Source organism: Patella vulgata, chromosome 3 (assembly GCF_932274485.2).
Source record: "Patella vulgata chromosome 3, xgPatVulg1.2, whole genome shotgun sequence".
NCBI classification, from domain to species: domain Eukaryota; kingdom Metazoa; phylum Mollusca; class Gastropoda; family Patellidae; genus Patella; species Patella vulgata.
Window position 1 is genome coordinate 66875341 of NC_065881.2, and position 26251 is coordinate 66901591.

General features: G+C 32.5%; 2 protein-coding genes across 19 annotated transcripts; one reads left to right on the forward strand and one right to left on the reverse strand.

The window, feature by feature from the left end:
• Positions 1–15596, forward strand: LOC126816064 (uncharacterized). 9 transcript variants are annotated; one of them, XR_008787406.1, is made up of 5 exons: positions 2–197; positions 1449–2260; positions 2495–2629; positions 6818–8376; positions 10247–10849. XR_008787406.1 is itself a non-coding variant. In XM_050542238.2 (5 exons), exons 2-5 carry the CDS (start codon positions 1474–1476, stop codon positions 10026–10028), a joined length of 1095 nt encoding a protein of 364 aa, XP_050398195.1. In that variant the 5' UTR covers positions 4–197; positions 1449–1473; the 3' UTR covers positions 10029–10849. The 9 variants fall into 9 exon arrangements, 8 of the variants coding, with proteins under 8 accessions (XP_050398190.1, XP_050398192.1, XP_050398195.1 ...); XM_050542238.2 differs by lacking the exon at positions 6818–8376 and adding an exon at positions 9295–9428 and having other exon boundaries at positions 4–197; positions 9990–10849; XM_050542233.2 differs by lacking the exons at positions 6818–8376; positions 10247–10849 and adding an exon at positions 6485–6811 and having other exon boundaries at positions 1–197.
• LOC126816065 (zinc finger protein 112) lies at positions 15319–24436 on the reverse strand. 10 transcript variants are annotated; one of them, XR_007678215.2, is made up of 7 exons: positions 24391–24436; positions 22622–23370; positions 22191–22373; positions 21517–21875; positions 21054–21100; positions 19736–20015; positions 17034–17543 (listed from the first exon to the last, which is right to left on the reverse strand). XR_007678215.2 is itself a non-coding variant. In XM_050542241.2 (5 exons), the coding sequence occupies exons 2-5, from the start codon at positions 23316–23318 to the stop codon at positions 15319–15321; spliced, it is 1119 nt and encodes a 372-aa protein (XP_050398198.1). In that variant the 5' UTR covers positions 23319–23370; positions 24391–24436. The 10 variants fall into 10 exon arrangements, 4 of the variants coding, with proteins under 4 accessions (XP_050398198.1, XP_050398200.1, XP_050398196.1 ...); XR_007678216.2 differs by lacking the exons at positions 17034–17543; positions 19736–20015 and adding an exon at positions 15380–15510; XR_007678218.2 differs by lacking the exon at positions 21517–21875.
• Positions 24437–26251: the final 1815 nt, after the last annotated feature.

The following is a 26251-nucleotide window of genomic DNA, read 5'->3' on the forward strand; positions in this document are numbered from 1 at the left end:
AATGAAGTACTATAATGTTACCTTATCTTATTTGGAAATGATCAGTGCGAAATTGTCACAACTGAAGAGAAATAAAATTTAAACAACCTCTCCTAGAAGCCGAACGCTTTGTTTATCGGGTAAAACTGGAGTGGAAGTCAATAAACGAGTAATTACCGTACCTTATTATTTCCTGTTCCATTTTCCAATTAATTTGGGTAAAATTTTGCTTTCATTTTACATTTTATTTACCATGTCAGAGGTCTACCTCCCAGTCCACACTGTGAATTGATCTACTGAATTTTACACGCACACCATTTACCATTCTATTCTACTCTCCACTACTCCAGGCCATCTGGTGTAACTGTAAACAAACCGGCCGATAGACTCTTGTTAGCATAGCCGTAGACATCATTTTCTGTTCGGGTATAAGATTTATCCTTTAAAAAGTACAGCTCAATTTCAGTTTTGAGCGCTGGATACAAAAAATTAAAATTTTGTACTCAATTATTAACATTAGTATCAGATGGCTGCCAAGGGCTTAGATACTGATAGTGATAGTGGTACTGTAACTAGTAGTGTAGACCAAATGTGAAATAAGAAACATCAAAAAATTAAATTTCCCATAGGGCCTAAAACCAAAGGAATTAGAAATATAGTTTCTAAGTAATATAATTTATGAATTTCAAGATCCCACGACAAGTTTTAAGCATCATGCAGGCTACATCACTTTTGCCCATGGGATGAACAGCCACACATATGACATAAGGCCATCCATTGAAATGTTAGTCGTTAGTGCCCTCTTCAGTAATCGTTATTTACCAGGAACGGATTTAGAACTCTGATAGTCATAGTATGCTACATTTTAAAGCTTATGCAGTTCTAATGCAGTTTTGTCAGGACAAGAAAAATCTAGTATTGCAGATTTAGAATTTTGAGAAGATGTTCCATAAATTCTGTGTGATTTCTAAACTGTTCCAGATTACATATTTCTTGAGACTTGGGGGAATTCTTGTGCGAATAGGCAAGTCTGAATTATTGCTGTATCGTTATCGTTTTTGATATCTATTTTATTTGCAAACTTTTGCTCATTCAAACTTTGAACCCTTTGGAATGGCGTCACTTGGACACATGACTTTTAAAAAATATTTCCGTAACTTTTATCAAACTGATAATGAATAAAGATTGACATTGAAAAGTCAAAGAAGAGATTATAATTTCATAGAGAAGCCGGGATGAGACCCATTTTAATTCCCCCCTATGTGATTCATTCTGCTATCTCTTGATATTTTGCTACGAGAAGCTAAATGTATCGGAAGAATTAAACTACAATTCAATATAGATAAACAATTTTAAAATTGTGGCACTTATTCATTAAATTGTTTATGTTTCTATATAAAATAAAATCTGAACATTACATCCAAATTGTATAGCTTATAGTGTGTCATTGCTGTAATGTTCCATTTCAGGTAGGACTTGGAGGCAAATCAGAAAATGAATAATAAATCAGCTGTCGAATTTATCAATTCAGTGGTGAGAAATCTACAAGTGTTGTGTCACAGTAATGTAGATTTCAGTGAAGATGTTGAAGTTATTGGACATATTTATCTCAGTGTTGATAAATCTAAAAAGTTTAATTATATTCTCAATGAAAAAGTGTGTAAGAGTGACAATTCATCAACAGTCTTTGTTAGTAACAGTTTCCATGCAGATCAGAATGAAAAAACAGATTCTGATTCAGCTAAACAAAGTAATAAAGCAAAACCTAGCCCTAGTACGGGCCCTTCCACAGATGAAAGATTGCGTTTTCCAATTCCCCCCAAACAAAATATTCCATCAAAACGCTTACCCACAAGTGAAATTAGACAGACTCCATTGATAGGTGACAAAAATATATTTCAAGACAACCGGTTTAAACTAAGTGATAAAGCACGACATTTACAGAGAGACAATTCACACAATAAATATGATGAACCATTCAAAAAGTTTAGGAAAATTGAGGAAAATTCTTCAGAAACATTTGATGTTGTCAAGCAAGAATCCTTCACAGCAGAACCAGTGTTTTTACAACCATCGACTTCAACAAAAGATTTAAGTGAATTTAGTAGACAAAGTTTTCATACAGATCAAAGCTCAATAACTAGTCAAAGTATAAGAGAAAGCAGTGATTATAATGAGTTTGACAATTCTCCTAATCAAATTGATTTAACTAATATTAAAGAAGAACCAATCGATGTGTTTCATGAGAATAGTAGAGGCCTGAATAATATCCTGCATCAAGGTACAGCTTCGTTCTAATTAAAAATTGAAGTAAATTAATATTGCAAAACCCCTATGTGTAATTAACTAGTCATATAGGCCTGCCATCAAGTGATCCTTAGAACGGATTTTAAATACTGATATTGAACAATTATTTTTAAAAGAAACCGTGGATTGAAAATACTCCAAATCGGATTGTTGATTGTTAATATTGGTGCATCTATGTACAGATAGTCTTCTTTCTTTCTGTTTTCAGTTGAAATGCAGCAAAATCAGTTTTCAGAAAGTCATAACACTAGCATGGAGAATCTGCAACAGTTATCAAACAGCGTAACAACTTATGGGGATGTATCTCCAACAACAGCTCATCAGCAACAACAAATATTATCCCGTAAGTATGAAATATTATTTCTCTCTTGTGTTTCCTACCTTTTGAACATGTTGGCTGTGTAATCAAGTACATACATGTATTACCAGATTTTCAAATTATTACAGTGTACTAGTTTGCATTATTTAAAAAAACAAAATACCCCAAATTAACATGTTAGCAGAAACTTGGACAGCCAGCATGTTAGCATAAATTCTCTGCATTATACGTATCTCATGTACTCACCATCGGCAAATCATCAACTTCAGCAGTTACAATCTATTGACATTCTAATAAACACCAAAACCCACTCTTTGTAATTTGACAGTCTATTACAATATTTAGTGTTTATTAAAACCCTGTTTACATCTCATTAGCATAATTAAGATTCTGAGCTAAGGTTGGAGCATGAGGTATGTAGATACATGTAACAGGTAGAGTATATAAAACAGTGAAACTTGTCCACATTAATATTAGATAGCCATAGCCCATTGATCTATTCCATGTTCTTAATGAAGCAGCAAAATGAAGTAGAAATCGGATAATTCAATTTGTGAAATGGTCATTTTTTCACACCACTTTGATTTTGTTAGGTTGCAATGTAATCAGGAGATCTGGAAAAGAGTTAAGGAATAAGCACAATCCTAAGCGATTCATAAACTGATCTTACAATATTATATTGATACGTCCAAGGAACCAAATCATTCTTTAGTGTTTACAATTAGTCTTATTAAAGTGACATTTTACGAAAAGAACCATTTTAAATTTAATACATGTAGTCTATGTACACATATGAATGACTTACCAGTATGTAAAAATTCATTGCAAGGTTTGCAATATAGCATGTTTTAAGGATCCATGCAACAGTGGTTGTATGAATTTTATTTGACTGTAATCCATGCATGTCATAGTCGTTTTAAAAAAGGATGGAGTAAATTAATGTATTGTGGTCAAAATATCATTGTTTGAATAAAGCATTATAGTGACTCACTCCTATTTTGTTGAAGAATTGACTTTTTAGTTTTCCTGGTATATTGGGTCTGGAAACCCTATATAGATGTACCAAAAAAACACAATAGTTAATTCTTCAATGAACTATAGGAATGAGTCACTGTCACTATTTATTTGTACATGAAACTTTGAATTTACATTTTTTCCCATTAAAATAGGCATTGGCATATTGAGTTTATTGCCTATTAAACTCCAATCTCTATGTTATTTTATTGTCATTGAGTACATATATAAGAAAGATCAGCCATGCTGTAACTATAACAAAATGAGTCAATGTACAAATGTATTGGTTCAAAGTTCATCCTCCCGAATATCACAGAGGTATTTAAATGGTACATTTTTTTCCACAAATACATGTATGAATTAAAAGATAGAGGATAAGTGACATTATTCTACAGTAGTTTATTGCCTAAACAAGGACTTTGTGGGAGGAGAAGACTCAAGCTTAAAGATACTTTCCCAAAAAAGTATTTATTGGGTGGTTATTTTCAATAAAAGTATGACAAATTTGGTATATATGGAAAGTATAGACACCCAATCTTACTAGAAAAATACTGGATTACGCTAAAATCGCCCATGGGGCAAGCACTGGGCAAAATTGTCAGGGTATCACTAACTGGCAACCCGACTGTTATCTGCCAGCTTATTGTGTGCCAGCTTAAATGAGGGAGCGATTGTTATTTCTTGATCAATGATTAGGCGGTTTTGGGAACATTGAGGGGTGTCAACGTACAAAAAACTCTGCAATTAAACGACAGAAAAAGAAGTTGACAGAAATAATTAAGAATTTACTTAGGCCTCAATATGTATGGTAAATGTACAGTAAGTAATGATAAATATATTCTGAAAAATGGACCCTCCCACAATGAAGCTAAGTTGACAGACATTGCGTCTAACAACAGCTTACTTATAGTTAAAGGTATCCCCTGCGAATACAAAGTTTTGAGAGTGAATTGAAGCAAATTTTTGATAGATTGGTTACTTTGAATATGTTTTTAGTCCAAATATATAATCAAATCACAAAATTTGTACACGGAAGTGTATCTTTAAACGAAAAGTCCCAGTTCTCATGAAGTTGGTATAAGCATACTGATCAAGTGTCAAAATATGAAAATATAGCGTACGTCAGAAAGTTTGAGTTCATAATGTTGAGTTTTTTGGAAGTGAACACCGAAAAGTCTATCACTATACGTACAATTTATATACACATAACTTTATCAGAGTGCTCCTCTCTAATATTTCATTGTGTCACATGATTTACATACTGTTTGGAAACTTTGCTAAGAGGAATTTAAAATGCAGCAATAACCTGCAGTTGTATTATCGCTGGAAAGCAATAAAAAATGAAAGTGTAGTGGGAATCTGTCACTGTGCACGGGTGACTGCTAGTGAAGAAACTTGTCTCCCAACTACACCTGAAAACTGGATTTGGGCCTTTCTTTGAAAATGAATCACAGGGCTTAGTTGTTTAGAAATACTGTACATGTACATGTATATCTGGGTCATGTCTGTGTTTATGGAAGATTGTGTTGAATGTTGAAAGAATCTGAATTCATACTTTTGACTTTGTTGGCAGTTGAGTAATTTTATCTTGTTCTGTAAACATGTACTAAAATAAGTTTAGAGTCATTCATATAGAAAATGAATTGAAGAGCTCTTATCCAAAACACGATTAATACAATTCCACCTTTCCTTTTTGTTAAAACCTTTTTTATATTCCAAGGGCCAGTTTCTCGAAATCTTAACTAAAAATAAAATCCAAATTGTAGGACATACTTCAGTTTTGATTGGCTAAGCACTAAAATCAATCAAATATTACTGTATCCAATCAAATTACTAAAATTTGGATTTTATCTTAGTTAAAATTTAGTGAAACAGGCCCCTGACTTCTAACTCACATAATATTCAATATGTACATTCATAATACAAAAATTGATAGCCCATATTGTTATTCAAATGGCCAAATTGTGGTTGACAGCTTGTAATAATTCATTTCAATTATTTATTGTGGGCTTCTTATGCCATTTGTGTCTGTAATTTTATTTTTCTGGTCATTTGACTATACATTGTACTTTCAGATGAGATAAGTTATGGTTCGAACATATCTCCTAATTATGCTTGAAGGAACCTACCACTGTGTCTTTAAATAGTATTTAGTTGTGAAAGAACAAATGATATATTGTGTATAAAATCATTGATATAATTTCTTCACTTTGAGTCTTTGACCAGGTATACCTCCTCAAATATACTGTAAAATATATAATTGACTGAATGCGACTATTTAATTAAGAGTAGTATGACAAACTATGGCTTGTTTTTATAAATAGCTTGTTGATTAGTACATACTGGTATTTTTTTTAGTGATGTGTATTTTATTGTATGGTTTGTCACAGAAGTATTACCGGTATATAAAAAGTGATTTCATAGACATGTAAACATTTGAGAGTTTTGCAGATATCATCTAGTGACGTGTCGATAAGGCTTTGGTTTTTATTTTATTATATGCCTCAGATGTGTTACATTATCAGTGAGAAGTATATGCAGGTGTATATATTAGATCAATAGTAGAAATCAATACATCTAAAACTTAGATCTAAAACTTACTGTAGATTTTGCAGATAACTTTGTTTCTGTACTTCAAAACTGTGAACTTATAACCTTTTGGGGGCAAATTTAACATCATTCAGTTGTATTTTAGACTGCAGCCATTTCAAAATACAACTTTAAAATTTTTGGCATCAGTCTTCTCAACTACTAGTAATTCACTACCTAAAATTATGGCACTTCTCATTTATTTTGCTGTTGACTGTCGTAACTCTCAGAAGATTTAAATAAGTACTTAGGCTCTTCCCTTTCATCTCGTTTCAGTGTTTCAAGGCAAGAGACGTCCAAATTCGTCGTACAAAACACTGTCTCTAGCTGATAAAGTTAAATTGATAACAGCAGCAGAGTCAAATGAAAATTTATCGCAGATGAAAATATCTAAAATGTTTGGAATAAGCCAAAAGTCAGTGTGTAATATTCTCAAATTAAAAGACAAATATATTGAAGAATGGAATGCTTTGTCTAACGATGGACCAGAAGTGGAAATTATTGATCAGCCTTAGTTTCTGGTTCTTACGTTCTGATAAGTTGTATATTATTTGTTGACCTCTTGTTCGTCCAATCTTAAAGGTTATCAGTGTACCATTTTTCTTTCAGTGCTATGTCGAAGTCGACCTCATAATGTTTTACCATTGGAGGATAAAGTTAATTTAATAAGACAATCTGAAAAACCTGAAAAACCAACCCAACATGAGCTGGCCAAAATGTTTGGTATTAGTCAGAAATCTGTGTGTAATATTTTAAAAATGAAAATGAAATATGTTCAAGAATGGAATTCTAAGTTTAACAATGGATCCAATATAGGAATGTGAAATAATCAATATTAGTTTCCTATTAACAACTATTCTTGTGTTCACAATCACATACATTTTTTTAATGCATTGTTTTTACGGGCATATAATATTGTTCCTTAAATGACATAATATTATGTTCACAATTGCCAAATAAGTAGGCCTGCATTAAATTTTGAAACCATTCTCAGAATTTTCTGAGATATTAAGCTTTGACTGTCAAGTGCCCTTTTGAAAGAAATGTCTTGAATTTCATGCTGGCAAATTATAATCATATTTAAATTTCAGTTGATTTGTGAAATAATCTTACAATTTACACAAAACATTTTAATGTTGTATCCCAAATGGATTATTTGTAATACACTGCTAATACCATGAACTATTTCTCAAGGTGAAAACAACTGGGAAGTTTGGTAGATTCAGTATATACTAGAATGTGACAATTTTGATTGTAATGAAAAAATTGTGAATCTGACAGCTAATTTTAACTGTCTGTACATATACAACCATATCTGAATTTGTGTGTCATTTAAAGTCCTTTCCAGACAACTCTGAAAAAATGAAGGATACCTGACAAATATCTGAAACTATTAAATTTGTACCTTGTAGTTTGAACTATATGCTGACATGTATTAAAGAAATAAAACATAGGAAAAAGACATATATTTGAGACTTGTGTGTGAAATTATGCCATTTATTAATTTTATCTGAATGAGAGAAGGGTCCTGGTTTCTAATTTCACATTGTTGCTTACAAAAATGATATTATGTCTCATTTCGTTACCTTTGAATTGTTATTGCACGATTATTGGAAACATGATTGGATAGATGTATGCATCTGTATATCGTTATAAAGATTTCCGCACATAATATATCTGTTACTTGTCCTGTCTATGGCTTGCTCTGTGATTTATATTTCGTTAGACCTGGTCTGAAGATACAGAACATATTTGATTTCCTTTAATTTCTGTCAGGCTGGTTAATCCCTGTGCTGTTTTCTCTCCAATATTGATACATCTACATGTACATGTAGGTTCTTGTGTAAATATTAATATATATAGAAAATAAATTTTTAGCAATGTGAACTTTTTAAATAAAGGAAATGTGGCTTTATAGCTATTCTAAAAGGATTAAATATACCCCACCTCAGGAACAACACTCATCACTAGATTATTTATGTTTCACTTGCTAGTTGCATTTGTCTTTTATATATCATAATATCTAAATGAACTTAATAGAAGTAGGCTGTTGTGTTAAAGATGCTGACCTACTTAAATTAAGTATGTGTGAAAGAAAAAAACATGCATAACTAGGTGATGGATTTTGGATCCAAATAGGACAAACTCTTCTGCTTCAATTCATACATGTATGTAATTTTGTCAATTAGGAATAATTTACATTATCATTTGTAAAACTAGAATATTGTTTCCTTGGGCATAATATTAGTTTTACATGTTAATGTACCAGTCAGTCCAAGTAAATAAATATGAAGTACACTAAAATCTTGATCATGATGAGATATGATAATCCAGCATTAGCATGATTTTCAAGGCATATGATGATACTTTTAACTAGAGAATAGCTATGTTGACATTCACAATTACATATCCTCATAGCACACTGTGTGGCGTATGCCCGTCTTCATTAGCCCAGGTTAGGAGCAGAACAGTAGGACGTTAAACTCCATTTCATTTCATTTCATAAGCAAAAATTTGCACCCAGTGTATGCTTGGCCATTTGCACACATTTGCACATATACAAAAGTAAATTTATACATTATGTAATTTACTCCTATAGTGTAGATATAGCTTCACAATTCTTGTGTGCACAGGCACTTTTAACATGGTACAATTTACCTACAGTTGGTTTATTCTGTTGTTGATGACAACCAATACAATGGTATTTACCAAAAAAGGTTTTCAGATTGCCTTAGCTTTGGAAGACGGGTCATCCTGGAGTTTAAGGCACAAATAACATTTCAAAAGTCTGGCTTCTCATTAGAAAGTTCTCAATCTGCTGATCATCACCCTACCAGTCTTTTGATTTTTGTAGTGCTTACCACACCCAAAGTCAACAACCTCATAATATGAAAATGTCCTTCTTCTTAACCTCCCAAACAAATACAATTTGAATGAACTTCAACTATCAAATGCATTGACTGCTAAAGTTTTGCAAAAACAAGTGAATGCATCTCAAGTATATTGTTACATACCGGGTATAAATGTACACCTATCCAGCCTATCTTTGTATGAAACTTAGTTTTGGTATTATGTTTTTCTTTCAGTGCTATCATGTAGAAGTCGACCTCGCAATGTTTTACCATTAGAAGAGAAAGTTAAATTGATTAGGCAATCTGAATCTCATGAAAAACCAACCCAACATGAGCTGGCCAAAATGTTTGGGATTCACTACAAATCAGTATATAACATAGTTAAACTGAAAGAAAAATATTTGAAAGAATGGAATGACTTGTCTCATGCTACAAATCAGAAATAAGAATCATGGTCCAGTTGAAACAAAAACGGGTCTCTTAAATGCATGAAGTTGAAAAAAAAAGAAGTTATTTTTTAATAATTTTCATAATGTATAGGATGTGTAAACTGTAAATCATAAAATAGTTTTATAAAATTTACATCGTGTAAATGCCAAATGGAACTTAAAAATTCTTCAAATAATCTTTTCATATAAAATTGAAATGTGTGACGTCTCATTGTGACTCTTTAAGCAAAAAAATCCTTACAGTGTATACTGTAATTAAATTTTGACCCAATTTGTTTACCATATATTTAAGCTTATTTTGCTCCTATATTCAACCTATATAATATGGACTGTTATGAGTAATACCAATACCAGTACTGCAATCTTTTAAGTGATATAAATGCCACCTTTTTTAAAGTACACCAGACAACAAGTATTGTCTCTGTTTAAATAATATTTGTATAAAACTTATTTAGTTTTCGTATTATGTTTTCCTTTCAGTTTTATGTCACAGTCGTCGTCATAATGTTTTACCATTAGAAGAGAAAGTTAAATTGATTAGGCAATCCGAATCCCATGAAAAACCAACCCAACTTGAACTATCCAGAACATTTGGAATTAGCCTTAAGTCAGTGTATAATATCCTTAAAATGAAAGAAAAACATATGAAAGAATGGAATTCTGTACCTCATCAGTAAATTTACATTCTTTTCTGATCTTTGTGAGAAACTCAGTTTTGGTGTACATTTTTCTTTCAGTGTTTACTCGAAGTCGGCCTCATATTGTTTTACCATTGGAAGAAAAGATTAGATTGATTAGACAATCTGAGATAGTTATGGGTAGTAATAAACCTACCCAAAATGAACTGGGCAAAATGTTTGGTATTAGTCAGCGAAGTGTTTGTAATATATTAAAACTAAAAGATAAATATTTAGCAGAATGGTCGTCATTAGATTTGTCTTCATCGCTTGACAAAGACAAATCTTGTAATACACAAGAACTAGAGGGAAATTATAAAAAGTAGTATTTTGTTTACATCAACAGTATTTACATTTTAAAAACATTAGAAACTGTCTTCAGTAATTACATGTACAAGGTATTAAATATTCTTGAACTAAGATGGTTCTGTATAATTTTATTTTCTGAATTATCAATACAGTATACATATTTTTGTACTTTTTGTTGATTTCAATTGAATTGTATTTTCTGGAGGAAGAATGTGGTATTGTGCCATAATGTTATCTGTTTTGAACTGTTATTGTATTTAAGTGATAGTATAGTGTCGTATTTTGGAAATATTGGTGAAATCTTATCTATACCAACTCCCATTGTATAATTGTAAATAAATGACTTAAGCCATCTTAGATAATTTTGTTTTATTTTTCATGTAAATTGAACGATTGCTATTTAATGAAAAATAATATGTCTGCCCAACATTTTGGGATTTGTCTAATTTCCAGAATAACATATTGCCAGCTGTTGATCCTCAAAAGATCCTTGGAGTGAGAAGTTAACCTCATTCTTCTCACGACCGCTATTGGGATTGGGTGGCTGAATGGTTTATTGGTTTAGTGGCTTGGTTTTCAATCCCACTCTTACCCTCCCCCAGCTAAAGACGTCTGCGCGGAATCAAATTATTGAAATAAAATTGTACCATATGTTAGTCTCAAATTAACCTAGTTTGTGTTGAGGGGACATTAAACCCAATTTCTCTCCCAACCAGTATACATTATTTGTATACAATAAAGAAATCTCTGAGCAGTCATGGTTTTGGTTGTTAAACTTGCTGAGTATGAATGATTAAATCGTATGAAATTGAATTTTTAAAACAGGATAAAGTTGATTACATAATCATATCTTGAATTTTTGCATCATTTCATCAGAATTTAAACTACAGCTATTTCTTTCATCATTTCTATTGCAGTGTTTTCCTCAAAGAGACGAGCATACCGAAGTTTGTCGTTAGAAGATAAAGTCAAATTAATCCACGAATCAGAAAGTAGTTCTAGGCCATCACAAACTAAACTTGCAGAAATGTTTGGAACAAGCCAGATGACTGTTAGCAATATTTTAAAATGTAAAAACAAATTTCTCCATGAATGGAAGAATATGAACATAGACCCAAGTAGTGTTGATGTGTGAATAGTATAATGTTGATAGAAAAATTATTGCTGATAATTCTTTAATTTGAAATATTAGTTAGGGTATTAACAATTTCAGGCAATATTACAGACACCGGTATTTAGTGAGGTCTGAATAAATCCCTTCAAAATGTTATCGGGTCCTCCTCCTTGATTCTATGTTCTATGAAAGAAAGACATTTTAAATATGTAAAAACAGATAAAATTAACTTTTTATTCAAATTAAATATAAATCAGTCACTTAAATAAAGTTTGGTGCCTCAATGAGATCTTATGTTTTACATTAACCAAGAGCAATTATTTTTTAATACTGATTAAAGCCAAATTAGTAAGTTGCTTTTGTAACATGGAAGACTTTAGCTTTGAAATGACCTTTCACGCTTTAGAAATCCGATGGTATGCCTGATCCTGTTGACAATCCTGTCAAAACCAATCTAATTAAAACAGGATCCTATTTCGTTTTGTTTTTCATAGTTCAAAATTTCGTTTTACTTGTCTTTACTACACTAGGATCTTGAAGAGTTGTGATATTACTGGCATTTTGGTTGAAGTGAGGGATGAAACAACGAAACAGTCTGTTACGGCGACTTCTTGGCGTGCCATGCACGGAACTGTGGGTAAACCACTAGAAACGCTAATGCTGATTGATTAATCAATGTCTGACGTCATAGGGTCAAAAGCTGCTCGTAGGACCTCTGACACAACCTTCGAGTACAACTTGTCAGATCTTCATGTAGTGTAGGCCATCGAAAGTATAAAAAAACCAAAACGAAATATAGATCTGTATTTTAATCAGATTGTGTCAAAACATAAGGAAGATATTCTTTCCAAAGTGTAAATCCCCCAGCTCGAAGGAGCATCATAAAGTCAATACGCACAGTATGTACATGCATCATGTTCTCTAGTCTGGTTTTGCTTATTATAACACAGTCCCACTGTGTATGTGTGTGTGTGTGAAATAGATTGATTTAACATTTGCTTAAACCAAAAAGATAACAACAAAATATTTTAATAATAAAGATTATATTATATACTTTTCTTATTATAGTAAGACTTTCTTAGGTCCTAGGGGAGGTGGATGGCCGAATGGTTAGCGCGTGCACGTTGTACCATAAGATCTGTCATTGAGTCAACTGGCGTGGTTTCGATTCACCGGTTGTAAGTGACAAGGAGTAGGATCACTGTCCAACCTTGTGAGTTTTCTCCGGGTCCTCCGGTTTCTTCCCACTGCTAAAGTTGAACCATATGTTAGTCCCGAAATGACCTGGTTTTAAAACCCATTTCTCTCTCCCTCTTAGGCCCTATGTGAACTGTTTAGATTCCAACAGCAATATATCTCAATAAATTACACTCAACAATAGCTTTGTTGCAAGGGGAAAATAAAATTGGCATAAATACTATAAGATTTAGAAGTATTTAACTATTTACTTAATAGACAGGAACATAACATAATGCTATAACAAGACCACAATTATGTGTATATGTAGAGCACCTTGATTTCTGAGAAAAAATTCTTTAAATGTCATATATTGTTGTCACCCCTGCCTGGTTGTGGAGCTTTTAGAGGCTTCAGTTTTGATCCAATTAACTTCAAAGTTCAAACTTATACTCATAATTTATAGTCATGAGATGAAGAATCCTTTAGATTTTCAGCTGTTTATGACAATTACTGCAGAGTTATGGCCCTTAATCACTTGTGGACGCTCTAGAGCAGGGGTGTCAAACATGCGTACATATAAATGTAATATATTGTTGTCACCCCTGTCTGGTTGTAGACGATTAAGAGGCTTCAGTTTTGATCCGATTAATTTCAAAGTTCAAACTTATACTCATAATTTATAGTCATGAGATGAAGAATCCTTTAGATTTTCAGCTGTTTATGACAATTACTGCCCTTAATCACTTGTGGACGCTCTAGAGCAGGGGTGTCAAACATGCGTACTGTGGGCCAGATTCGGCCAACCAAGGGTTTAAATGTGGTCTGTGGAATATGTTTCCACAAAGTGCAATGTCGATAATTCTTAGAAACTAGCGGTGTAAATCATTTATTATGCTTAGCTATGTCAAGGATGTTTGGCTTTGTTTTTAGAATTTAGTAAAGTTCAAGGACGTTTGGTTTTGTTTTAAGAATTTTTGTATATCTCCGACCCACTTGATGTAAAATTTTAGTTCATGTGGCCCTTGAATCAAAATGAGTTTGACACCCCTGCTCCAGAGGCAAAAGTTATCTTACTGACTTTGAATTAAAATTTATTCAGTGTTTATGGTCATGAAGAAGCCTTTTGATTTTCAGCAATTTCCAATAATTACATACAGAGTTATGGCCCTTGATCACTTTGTGGACACTTTAGAGGCAAATTACTTAATAAATTAATTCGTTGTTTCTCTTGATCATTTGTTGTGTCTTTTAATTGCTCCCATAATTTACAAAACAATAAATATGTGACAACCCTTGTGGACTGGACATCTTGACTGCTGTGAGCTGTTGTGGACTGGACCACTTAGCTGCTGTGGGCGTATGTTTCGTTGCCTGGCAAACTATATTTTTATATGGTGAACTTAACATCGCTTTATTCAATTTGGTGAGTGAAAAACTGATATAATAAAACTGCATGGATGCCAAAATCTGAACTTTTCATTCATACATAACATTGGGCGTGATTTTTATTAGGAATTTGGAGGAATAGCTGAATAATAAAGGCAAATACGGTAATACAACAAATTAATGCAAGGCTAAAATTAATGCATAAAATGCGACCCACAGCTAATCACATCATTTTAATCTATACAAATGCATGGGATAGTTAAAAATTTCTTTGTTTAATTAGATGACTGGCTAAACAATGTTAATAGTAATTAATACTGATGTGTAAATATCTGATATAAAACCAGTGAGTGGCCAAGTGGTTAGCGTGTGCGCGCTATCATAAGGTTTGTTATTGAGTCAACTGGCGTAGTTTCGATTCCAAGTGACATCAATTTCATGATAATATTAATTTTATGTTTTACAGTATGATGACCTTAATATGAGTGAAATTCTGGACTCAGCCATCTATTTCAAGTCTGTTAAAACATCACTCTTATTCATGTACATTGTACTTTATTCCAATGACCAAATAGAATTCCAAAACATTGCCTTCCCCTAGCTACAAGATTCTGGTTAGTAGATGAAAATGAAGGCCATGGCTGGTTGTACAATTATGGGTTTTATTTATCTTATTTCACACAATCTACAATTCATCTTCATGTGTATAAATATATATATATACATGTGTATATTCACTTAACTATTTTGATGAAAAGCTGTTAAAGTAGCAACTGACCATATATTTCCCTCCTGTCATTTTTTATTCTATTCACATTCTCATTCTTCTCAGTGTTTTTTTGTCTCTTGCTATATCTATGTCATTTTTTTCTAGAATGGATGAATGTACGAAAAAAGATGGAACTTTCAATTGAGGAAAAGATCCGCCTGATCAATGAAGCTGAGGAAAATCCACATCTTTCTCAAAGAGCACTGAGTCATATGTTCAATATTGCCCAGTCAACAGTCTGCCTGATTTTGAAAAGGAAAAATGAATACAAAGCAGAATTTGCAGTACAGGATGCTTCAAAAATCAGAGTTTCACATGACAGACACTAATTTATAACACCTTGTTCCATTAAAATGGATATTTTTAGTGTAAATATCATAATTTTTGACTAGATTGTATTTCACAATTTATCATGTGATCATTTAAAGTTCCTTGTCTTGAGAAGGGTTTAGAACAAATGGGGCACCTGACTTTGGTTGGAAAATGTCTCTCTTTAATGTGTCTATGAACATTGGTCTTGAAACTAAAATTTTTCTCACATAAGGGACACTGAAATCTTGTAGAAGCCTGGAAAAGAAATGAAACTTGATAAGTAATACTGCATACACTGTATTACATTTTATTACAAAATAAAATTAACATGACTCCTTATATATTCAATTTCTCATGCTGTAAGACCATGTTTGCTGATAAAACAATAACAACAAAGATTTTGAAAGCAGAAATAATTTTAATATCAAAATCACTTTAAATACATGAACCATTGTAGGGTAAGCTACAAATCTTGTTTCAAGACAATACAAAACAAAGGTTGCTAGGCAGTGAAACATATGCCTACTAGCAGCTAAGTAGTTGGACAAACCATAACAATTCCAAAAAGATCAGATCATATTAAAGCCTCTAGTGTTAACAAGATTTTGTGAGAAAGGGAAATACCGCTTGACGTTATCACTGAAAATCATTTAAAATCAATGTGATTCTCCCTTTCAACAGAACACACAACAGATATAAATTTCAGAAAGACAGGTTAATAATTACAGCCTTTAAAGTTGTAACAATTTCAGAAGAAACCTTTCTGCATCGACTGGGCTAATGAAGATGGGAATATGCCATGCTGTGCGCTATGAAGAAAATTTTACACTACAGCTTTTCTTATTTCAAATTCCAACTGTCATGGGTTCTTTTACAGGCATGCCAATATCTAAACAGGACCTCAATTTTTGGTCCCATCGGAACGACTATACATTGTCTCTTGCCAGGCTCTACGTCCTGCACCACTGACAAGGGTGGATCATGCCTGAAAGCCCCAATTTCTCGGCCAACTTCTTACTTGCTGATCCACCATGGCTTCTAATTACGGAAGACAGAAAGCCAATCTGGAGGTTATTATTGAAAATGTTGAAAATCAATAGAACTCTTTGTTACAATGATATAGACAACCCACATATGGATTATTGAAGCCTACAAAATAGACAACCAATATAAATTTCAGAAAGATAGGTTAATAACTGCTGCTATAAAGTTTTAACATACTTTGAAAACCAAGGGACATAACTCAATAAGATACACAACCCAGATCTGTTTTTTTACAATATATGGATTATTGTAGCCTCTATGTGGTTAATACGAAATTTGAATAACATACTGACAGGGGTGATGGCAATATATGACCACATTAAAATTATAAAATTAAAATCACCAAATGATACAGTAAGCATATAGACCTTTGAAGACTGGAGCAGTACTTATCTTTATATTTATTAAAGAATATTTAATGAGGAACAAGCCAATGTGAAACTGATGTCCCACGCCACAATCCCAATATAATTAGATAACACATATTAATTAATTGCACATTTATTTTTTTCAGTAGTATTGTGCAATCTAACTGATTATCTATACTTAGTCTAAGCAGAAAATGTTCACGATCGAAATCAGTCAAGGTTCAAAGTTATCTTGGCCCATAGTTTGAGCATTCTAGCTCAATTAGAAAGAGAGTTATTGTGACGGAGAGACCAACGACAGACCCATTTCATAGTCCCCTGCTTTCTTCAAAAGCCACAGGACAAAAACTAAAAAACTAAATTAAATGATGAGATAAAACATTTTATTGATATCACATATTGTCATTAATAGCTACATGTAGCTCCCGTTGTGTTCGGATAACTGGCTGTTGATAAACTGGGATATCTTTCTTATTAATAAAAGCTAAATACATTCCCTCGTATATTTCAGATAATACTTTGAGAAACATTAACTTTAAATAAACAAGAAATGTTTCTTCACATTCACATATAATATCACTTACAAGAATGATTCAGTCCAAAGCTATTGCACCAATGCCTTTTGGTGCAAACCAAATTAAGTTATTTCCACAATGGTTATGGCTACCTATTATATAAGCCATTTTGTACAATTTACTGATGTAAGGATGTTATATGATCATATAAATATTGTTTACGGGTAAATTTAGCTGTACAAAGATTACATTCAAATTTAATCTGAAGATGTTTTTCTTTAACATGACGATCAAGACACCATTTTCTAGAAAATGAAGTTCCACAAACTTGACAATCAAACTTTCCTGCCAGGGTTTCATTCTAAAACAAAAGAAATGTTATCTTGTATGACAACAGAATATGTGCATGCATATAAAATTACCTTAATTTCATTGATACATTCTACTACACAAGGCTCATAAATTAAAAGATGATTTCATTTCACATTAAACTGAACATGATTTTAAATGCTAGATAAATTTATGAAAAAAAGGGGGTCAACCGCTAAAAAATTGCAAGAAAAGGTTTTCTGAGGGTTTCTGGTACCGTTGGGTGTATTGAATGACATCCTAAAAGTTTACTAAAATTGGACTAATGGAGAGTCCCAAATTTTGAGGTTTTTAAGCCATATTCCTTTAAAAGGTACAACTTCAGACAAACACATGAAACTGAAGCCTTGCATTAGGTTGTCGTCATGGTCAAAATTTTATATGGCATGGTTTTCATAGATGTCCTGTGCTCTCTTGAACCATTTTAGGTTAGGGGGTATCATTACGCCAGAAACATGCTGCCTAGAATCCAAATTTAAAAAGGGGCATAACTCTGCACTGTTTTATCATAAAAATAGAAATTTTTGTCTCTAAATTAATGTTTTTAGGTCATTCTTTCATTTGAAAATATACCCAGTGGTGTTAACTGGTCCTTTAAGCCATTTTTGGGGCTACCCCTACTCCCACAACCTGCGACCAAGAACTTAAATTTACGAATAGGCGCAACACTGCACTGCATCATCATAATATAGAATATAATATGTTATCCGAACTAAGGTTTTTTGGGTCAATATTTAATTTGAAGGTATGTCCAGTGGTGTAAAGTGGTTCCTTATACCATTTTCGGGGAATCCCCTACCCCAACCCATGTTGACGTGAACCCAAACTCTGCACTACTTCATCACTTACTGACATATTTGGTATGTACATGATTTTGGGTCCCTACATCCAATAATCTGATGCCCTGGAAGATGAATGAAGCAAGAAAAGTAAATAGATGTGCAAGAATTTATTTACCAATTTGTTCTTCATAGAATGAAGTGTTATGCCATCTATAGGATGTTTTTCATTAACTGAGCAACATTTGCTAACATATGGAAGAATGACCCTAAAAGCATTAATTTATATGTTCAGTATACATTTATAGGGTCTTAAAAACCAACCGTTTAGGATTTTCTTGTACATTGGTTAGGCAAATGTTGGCCATCTTGGATTTTACCGCTTACCGGTGCTCAAAATTTGGTAAACTTTAGGGACTTTATAAAGGGCTCCTAAATAAATGCAAAAATGTGTAAAAACATTTTCTTGCAATTTGGAAGGGGGGGGGGGTAAAATCATAAATTGAATGGACTATACTCTATACTTTGTTGGGCAATTTTAAGTGACAGAAACGAAACACCTTCTACAGAGAATATGAAGCACACTCCTGGTTGGCGATATGGCAATTCTTTAAATTTGTAATAGCAATGGGTTTTGATCCACTAATTTAAGAATGCTATGTTTCATTTGAAAGGATATAAAGTTACTTGATTACCAAAAAAATGTTGGGTAAATAATCATTTTCATTTATTTAATTAAAATACAAACCAACAGAATATTCTGATAACAGGTTCTCCAGTTTGGGAAATTGTTTCTTAATGGCTTGCTTATTTTTCAAATAGGTTTACATAATAATACTGAACTATTGCCCATCTCTTGCAATCATGATCTATTGCTTCTTATTATAAGGTTACAAAGTGAGAAAATAGCTGTTTTGTAGCAGTCCAATGGAGGAGAAAACAAAAAAATCTTTTAATGTATTTGGCAGTGTGTATACTGTATAACATATAAGCAAACATTACTTCTTTTTTAATATTATAGACAATGCAGACAGTAGTACTATACAGTAAATACTTTTAAAATTTAAGAGTCTAAATGAATATCTCCAGTCTTTTGTCTGAAAATTGTACTTTACATGCAGCTGGGTTGTTCAATTAAATACAATACAGTACGAAAGGTAATAGTTTAAATTGCATTAGTTTTGTATTCTTGTCCCCCATGCACCGTTAAAACATGCCTTCTAAGTGAGGTTCTTTGTGTAAATTTATGTCCACACAATGCACACAAAACGCCCATATTTAAATGTTTTTCATTAAAATGTCTTATACAACTGCCTCTAGTTGATAAAACCGCATCACACTTAGAACAAGCATATCGAACATGACCATTTTCATCATATGTAACACTGCCATAAGATGGCTGTACCTGAAAGTGACAGAAATCAAAGAGTTATCAGCTCTGTCTTGTGTTTTAGATTTTTTTGTTAAGATATCAGATCAGAATGGCAACTAAGAATATGTCTTTTTAATGATGAACGTTGGGTGAACAAACTGCCACAAATATTACACACACATCGTACATTCAAATGTTTTTCATTGTAATGGCGATGTAATTTATGTTTTGTTGATAAAACACTGGTACATGAAGGACACTTGTATTTAACCACACCATCAATAGTCACCATTTGTATTTTATCAGTAATTTTCTGAAAGTGAAACGAACTCTTATTTAGTTTAATAATGTTATCCCTGTGTAATGGTAAGTAATCAAAAAAATGAAATAACTTTCTAAAGATACATTTTGCAAGGTATACCATTGTTTTCATGCATATCATATGATTGTTTTCATGCAACTGAAAGAAAATTGAGGTAGTGTTCAAAACTAGGAGTAGGCTTAGTTTGATTGGTAGAGATTTTAAAACACAATAAATCGTATTCTAATTGAGTGAAAGTGATGAAACTTGGAATGAATCTGAATACCTTGACTAAATGAGCATTTTCTGCTTAGGCTAAGCAATTGGATTTGTTGACTAAATTCAAGAATGAGCATTGTCTGCTTAGTTTAAGCAGAGTGGAGAGAGGGAGGAGTGGGGTTTAACGCCCACTCAGCAAAAGCTAGGTTTTTTAGGGACTAACATTTGGTTCAATTTTATGCCAATAATTTGCTTGTGCATTAGAGTAAACCGGAAAAAATCAACAAGGTCGGACAGGTGACCCTACTCCTTGTGACATTCTGATCTTACTCATAACTGTAAAGGTATATTTAGAAACATTATCAACAACAACAACAACATATTAATGAAATTTTGGTTCATATTTTCATCTATATTTAGGCAAAATATCTCTAAGTCCTTCATAAAATCTATTACAATAGAATATTAAAGAAATTATAAAACAAAATGCTGAAATAAAAAGGATTTCTGTAAAAGAAACAAATGACATTGTTACAAACAAGAAGACCTGAAGAGAGAAAATATTTAATTAAATACTATTTGCATATCCTACATGTACATAATAATGTTGAATGTTAATAAATTTAGATTGTGCTAGGTGACTTCTACTATTTATATTCAAAATAAATGGTAATAGTTTGGTAGCTTTTTAGTGAAATTACACTGAACATTAACAAGATTTCTTACTTTTTGACAAAGGACTTGGCAAAAGATTCCATGATTAATAATACTGAAGTATACATGTATGTACATGTAAAAATATTACCGTAATCAATTTAATATTTTACTTACATTTGATGCATCCTCCCTGCCAGCAGCACTGGTTGATGAGCCATGTACTGAAAATATGATTAAAATAATATTAGGTCTGCAATACACCCACAGTTTACATGTAGGGTATCATAGAGCTCTACCATAGCTAAATATGTAACGGGTTGTCTTACTACATTACATCAAACTAATTTAAAACATTGTCATTCTACTGGAAATGTTCAATCATCCTCAGAAGAGGATCAACCAATCTTGGCACAACATGTAGAATGTGGTCAAAATGAATATTAATTTAGGTTAAGATTTCAGGCTGTAGATTTAGGTGTTGATTACCAGTAGTATTAAAGAAAACAGCTGACATGACTGCATTTTAAAATATTTCAAAGGATGATCTTAGCATCCACAATCAATTGCCAAGTACAGTTCACTACTACAAAAACAGAACACTGTAATTACACATAATTCTTATCATGAATTTATTTACCTTCGAAGTCAAAAATCTGATATCACAATCCACATTTATTTGATAGAAATTAACTTATGACAAAAATATTTAATTTTTCTTCTGATATCGTTTGTTTCCCCACATTTTACCACTCTTTAATGCTAGCAAATATTGTCTTCTGTTTTTCAAATGTTCCCCAAGTTTAAACCACATCAATTTTTTGCGTTCATACAACTCTACATATTGCTGTTGGACAGACATGAAAAACATTTCAGCTTGTGAAGTGGTAAGTTGACTTAGTCGTGGGGGATTTGACCAATCCAGATTAAGACCTTCTGCAGCTTGTCTTACAACTTGTGGTATAAGGGATCTTGTTTTAGCGGACAGTGAATTCGGCCCTGCAATAGCCAAAAGATATCAATATTAACGGCGAATGGGTGCAGTTATTCTAATGATTGAAAAATTTACATTTGGACGAACAGTTATGAAAATTAAGGGGAAAGAATCCGTTTTTACATACATGTAGACCCATATTTCATGCAAACAGAACTGCAGAAGACATCTGGATTGGAATAATTGCCGCACATACATCTACACAAGTAAGCTTACCTTGACATATAAAATTGTGCACTATTCAAATACCAGTACCTAGTTTCAACTAACTACTGGTAGCAGATTTTGTCAAATTAAGCCATATAATATTTTATACCTACCAGTTTGAGGTAGTGGAGGAAACAACATTTTGTCTGTATTTGCTGATAATGGTAAATGCGTAAAATTATTTAAACTACAATGTGGTTCATTTTGACTAACTGCTGTTGTATATAAATTTAATATTTGTTCATTACTACCAGAAAATGTTGATAAACTTTCATCATCTGTCATATATGATGTATCTGAAACAAAAGTAATAAATTTTCAAAGAGAACATTGTCTATTAAATTTCAACAATATTAAGATCATTAATACCAATCCTAAGAAAAAGAAAAATTGTGCCCTTGTCAATCTATTAATTAACACATCACAAGTTCAAAGTGGACAAATCCACCTATGTTTACAATAAAACATAGAAAAAAGTGTACCACATGAACACACCTAAACTTCAGCTAACAATATCAATCTTACAGAACTTTAAACTAATTACCTCCTTGGTCTATTATATGTTGTTGACTTTTAATATATTCACTATCATCATTATCACTGGGTTCATTTTTAATATCAGTTAAATCTATACAGGAATCATCAGCCAAATGTTTATTATCGGATAAATGGGGTGATGAAGTAGAGTATTGTGAGGCATTGTCTTGGTGTACTCTCGCATTATTATTAAAACTAATGTTAAATTGGTCAAATTCTGATTTCACTTTTTTTTCAAATGAGCTTGAACCAAATCTTGTATCACTTTGTATTGGCATTTCTATACGAAGTTTAGCATGTTTAGCAGGAGGCATATCATCATCTGAGAAAGAATCCATATTTTTGGGAGTGCCATGCTTAATTCTTTCTGTTTTTCTTTGTCGTGAATCGCTCCAATTTTTTCTTTGATCAGTTTGTTTATTGACATTTTTAAATTCTCCAATATTTTTGTCGTTTGTTTCACAAAGACTTGGTTTTTTGACTGGTTCTGCATGAAAACTATTACTCACAAATACTGTTGATGATTCATCATTCTTACACACTTTTTCATTGACAAAATAATTATATTTACTGTTACTATCAACATTTAAATACAAATGGCCAATTATCTCCACATTTTCATTGAAGTTGACATCACTATGGCAAAGTAATTGAAGATTTTTCACAATAGAGTTGATAAATTTGCTAGCTACGTCGTTATTCATTTTGTATTCCTGAGTTTTCTGTTATCAATTTTGTTTTAATACTACATTAAAACTGAAAAAAATAAAATAATGCATGTTTAAATATATTTTTTGACGGCCATGATCTAACCAACCATCTATCAATAACCATCAATTGAAATGGGTTTAACATCCTATTTTTCTGCGCCAACCATTCAAATGAAGATTGACGTATGCCATGCAGTGTGCTACAAGGGAAATTTTGCCGAGACAGCTACATTTCTGCTAGCTCTTATCCAGTTTCTACTGTCAAAGGTTAGGTCACAAACATTGTGTAGTTATATAGGGGCTCAGTTTTTCATCCCATCCAAACAATTATACACTGTAACGCTGTTTCTTCAAGGAACGTGGTCTGACAAAAGGAAATCACACTGAAAAATCCTGAGGAACTGAATTTCTCAGCCAACCAAGATTGAACCCAGACTCACTAAGCCACCATGACTCCAATATTCAAACTATTAAACTAATTTAATTTGAAAATTTATCAATGTTCTGCTGTGAAATATTTAGTCTACTCCTTCGCCATATGATGTAGCAATATAGGCCTAAATAACATTCGGTAGTAGCCTACATTTGTAAATGCTCATGTGTTAATTGAAAAAATACTAATAATTGGATCTTAATTTTCTACAATAATAATTAATATTGAATAACCTTCTTCTTATATAGGAACAGTGAATATATTCAATTATCAAATTATTAATACGGTACACAATGTTTCAAAGATTCAAAGTGATGAAAGTAATTAGGATGTTCTTCTTACTATCAAATTAATTATGATGTTAATGTTCAAAATAAAATGTAGTTACAAGCTATTCCAACAAAATTATACAATTACTAATTAGGCTTAGGCTTGATAAGACGTAGGCCAACCTTATTTATAATATTCTAAAGATCGAAATAAGCTTAGATTTATTATGACCGGTAAGCTAATATTAAAAGAAAAAAATAATTCTCTGTAATCTTTTCTAGCGATTTAACAGCAGTGGTTTAGTTACATGAACAAATTTTCTTATTTCGACAATTAAAATGCATGCAAATGTACGATATTTACCACAAAAAAATAAACAAAGGACAACATCAAAATACTCATTAATAATATTCTTTATAAAATTTTTTGACTTGGATTCCTCTCAGGAAATTGGTCGTAATTTCGCTTCATGGTATCGTGAGAAAAGAATAATAATAATATGATATATTTTTTTATCATGCTTGATTATCAGCGTGCCTGGGCTAAATGTTAAATTTTGTTTTATGAATAATAATAATTTGAGTTCTGTTATTCTGTTCTATGTCTGTACTTTACGAAACGATATAACATCTAGCCCTTGGACAAGGATCAAACCATCTGTATCATATCGAGTTGCCTCCCTTGTATTATGACACAACCCAGGCCCCGAGTTCACAAAACATTCTCAGACTTATTAAGTTAATAATATACTCAAAATTGTTCGCCTTATTTTAACTAAAAAAATAGCCCTTTATAAAACTTTTTTTGTTTTAATGTATCAAATACTTCATTAAGAAACTATGTGCAAAGTTTTGTATTTCTGGATCAAAGATAACAGCTAGTGATTGAAAGTTGAGTAAATTCTTGTATGCTTTGTGAACAAGGCACCATGTCATTCTGGGATTCAATTTTATTTCAATATTTCGCTTGCGAATAGGGGTCTTCAGCAGTGGGAGGAATCCGGAAGATCCGGTGAAAACCCACGAATTTGGACAGGTGGCCCTATCCTTGTCACGTTCAAGCGGGAAATCGAAACCACGTCACGCCGCATGCACTTCACTCAATGAGTCAATAACAGACCTGATTAAACCACTAGACCCCCCTCGACCCGCTTTTATTATTTTACCCAAATTATATAACTTCTATCAAGACGTTAGTTTTACATTCAATGTACATGTATTAGCCTGAGAAACTTTTATAATATTAACCTTGCACACATACACATCCCCATCGTCTGATCAATATGATGATATTATTCCATCCCACAAAATGAAATTCCAGAAATCCGTATTTTCGGGCAAAAATGATACAGCCCCCCCCCCCCACCAACCCCCAGGAAAAAAAGGCCTGTATGCCTATGACCAGTCTTCAATACTCAGAGCAGCACACCACTACTGCCAGTCGAATTCAGTTTCACAGGTATAAGTATAATTAAAATGAAGTTTGGCAATCCTGTCCTTGTTTTCACTTCAAAGTATTTATATAATTAGGCTATTAATAAAACTCTGGTTGAAATATCTCGCTGAGGTATATTACTTTTCTAATGCTCATTTCTAATAATTTCATTTAGCATGTACCGGTAGTTCAAAATCCTAGAACAAAAGGAAACTTTGACAGTGTTTAAGATTATATTCATCCACACCATAAAGTAGATAGGCCTACTTCCAATATTGAGGTGCGACTCACACATTGCTTGGAATTTACATTAACTAAGCCAGAGGGTTCTGCGTAGACGAAATATAGGTTGCTGGGCAATGAAACATACGCTCACAGCATCTATTTTTTGGGGTCAGTAATGAAAGCATTTACAAGACACTAAAAATTGATTATGAGTAACAACCATTTAAGTAATAATCAGAAATTGTTAGAAATTGTTTGGCTTCTAGTTCTTCTTATTCAAAGCATGTAATAGGATGAATTTAGTTGTTGAAGTTACCGGAAATGATTGAAAATCAATAGGATTCTTTGACTCATGACTCAGTGTATAAATTAAAGTCAATTAGATGATAACTTTGGTCTCTATTAGAGCATCCACAAGACTTTTCAAGGTGATCAAGGGCCATAACAGTAGTTATCGGAAATCATTGACCAGCGGCTGCCAGGCAGGATACGCCACATTTTCGAGAGATGGATAGAAAACAAGCTAAAACGAAAGTGATTTTTCCTACAATCAAGGGCCATAATT

What these genes read in the sequence shown, in the direction of transcription:
- LOC126816064 (XM_050542230.2), top strand. Translation starts at nt 1,474, where the DNA reads ATGAATAATAAATCAGCTGTCGAATTTATCAATTCAGTGGTGAGAAAT. An exon ending in GAATAATATCCTGCATCAAG is followed by an intron (nt 2,261 to 2,494) that starts GTACAGCTTCGT and finishes TTCTGTTTTCAG; the next exon opens with TTGAAATGCAGCAAAATCAG. An exon ending in GCAACAACAAATATTATCCC is followed by an intron (nt 2,630 to 10,246) that starts GTAAGTATGAAA and finishes TTTTTCTTTCAG; the next exon opens with TGTTTACTCGAAGTCGGCCT.
- LOC126816065 (XM_050542239.2), bottom strand. Translation starts at nt 23,318, where the DNA reads ATGAATAACGACGTAGCTAGCAAATTTATCAACTCTATTGTGAAAAAT. An exon ending in ACATATAATAGACCAAGGAG is followed by an intron (nt 22,374 to 22,621) that starts GTAATTAGTTTA and finishes CTTTTGTTTCAG; the next exon opens with ATACATCATATATGACAGAT. An exon ending in TCCTCCACTACCTCAAACTG is followed by an intron (nt 21,101 to 22,190) that starts GTAGGTATAAAA and finishes TCATATTTTCAG; the next exon opens with TACATGGCTCATCAACCAGT.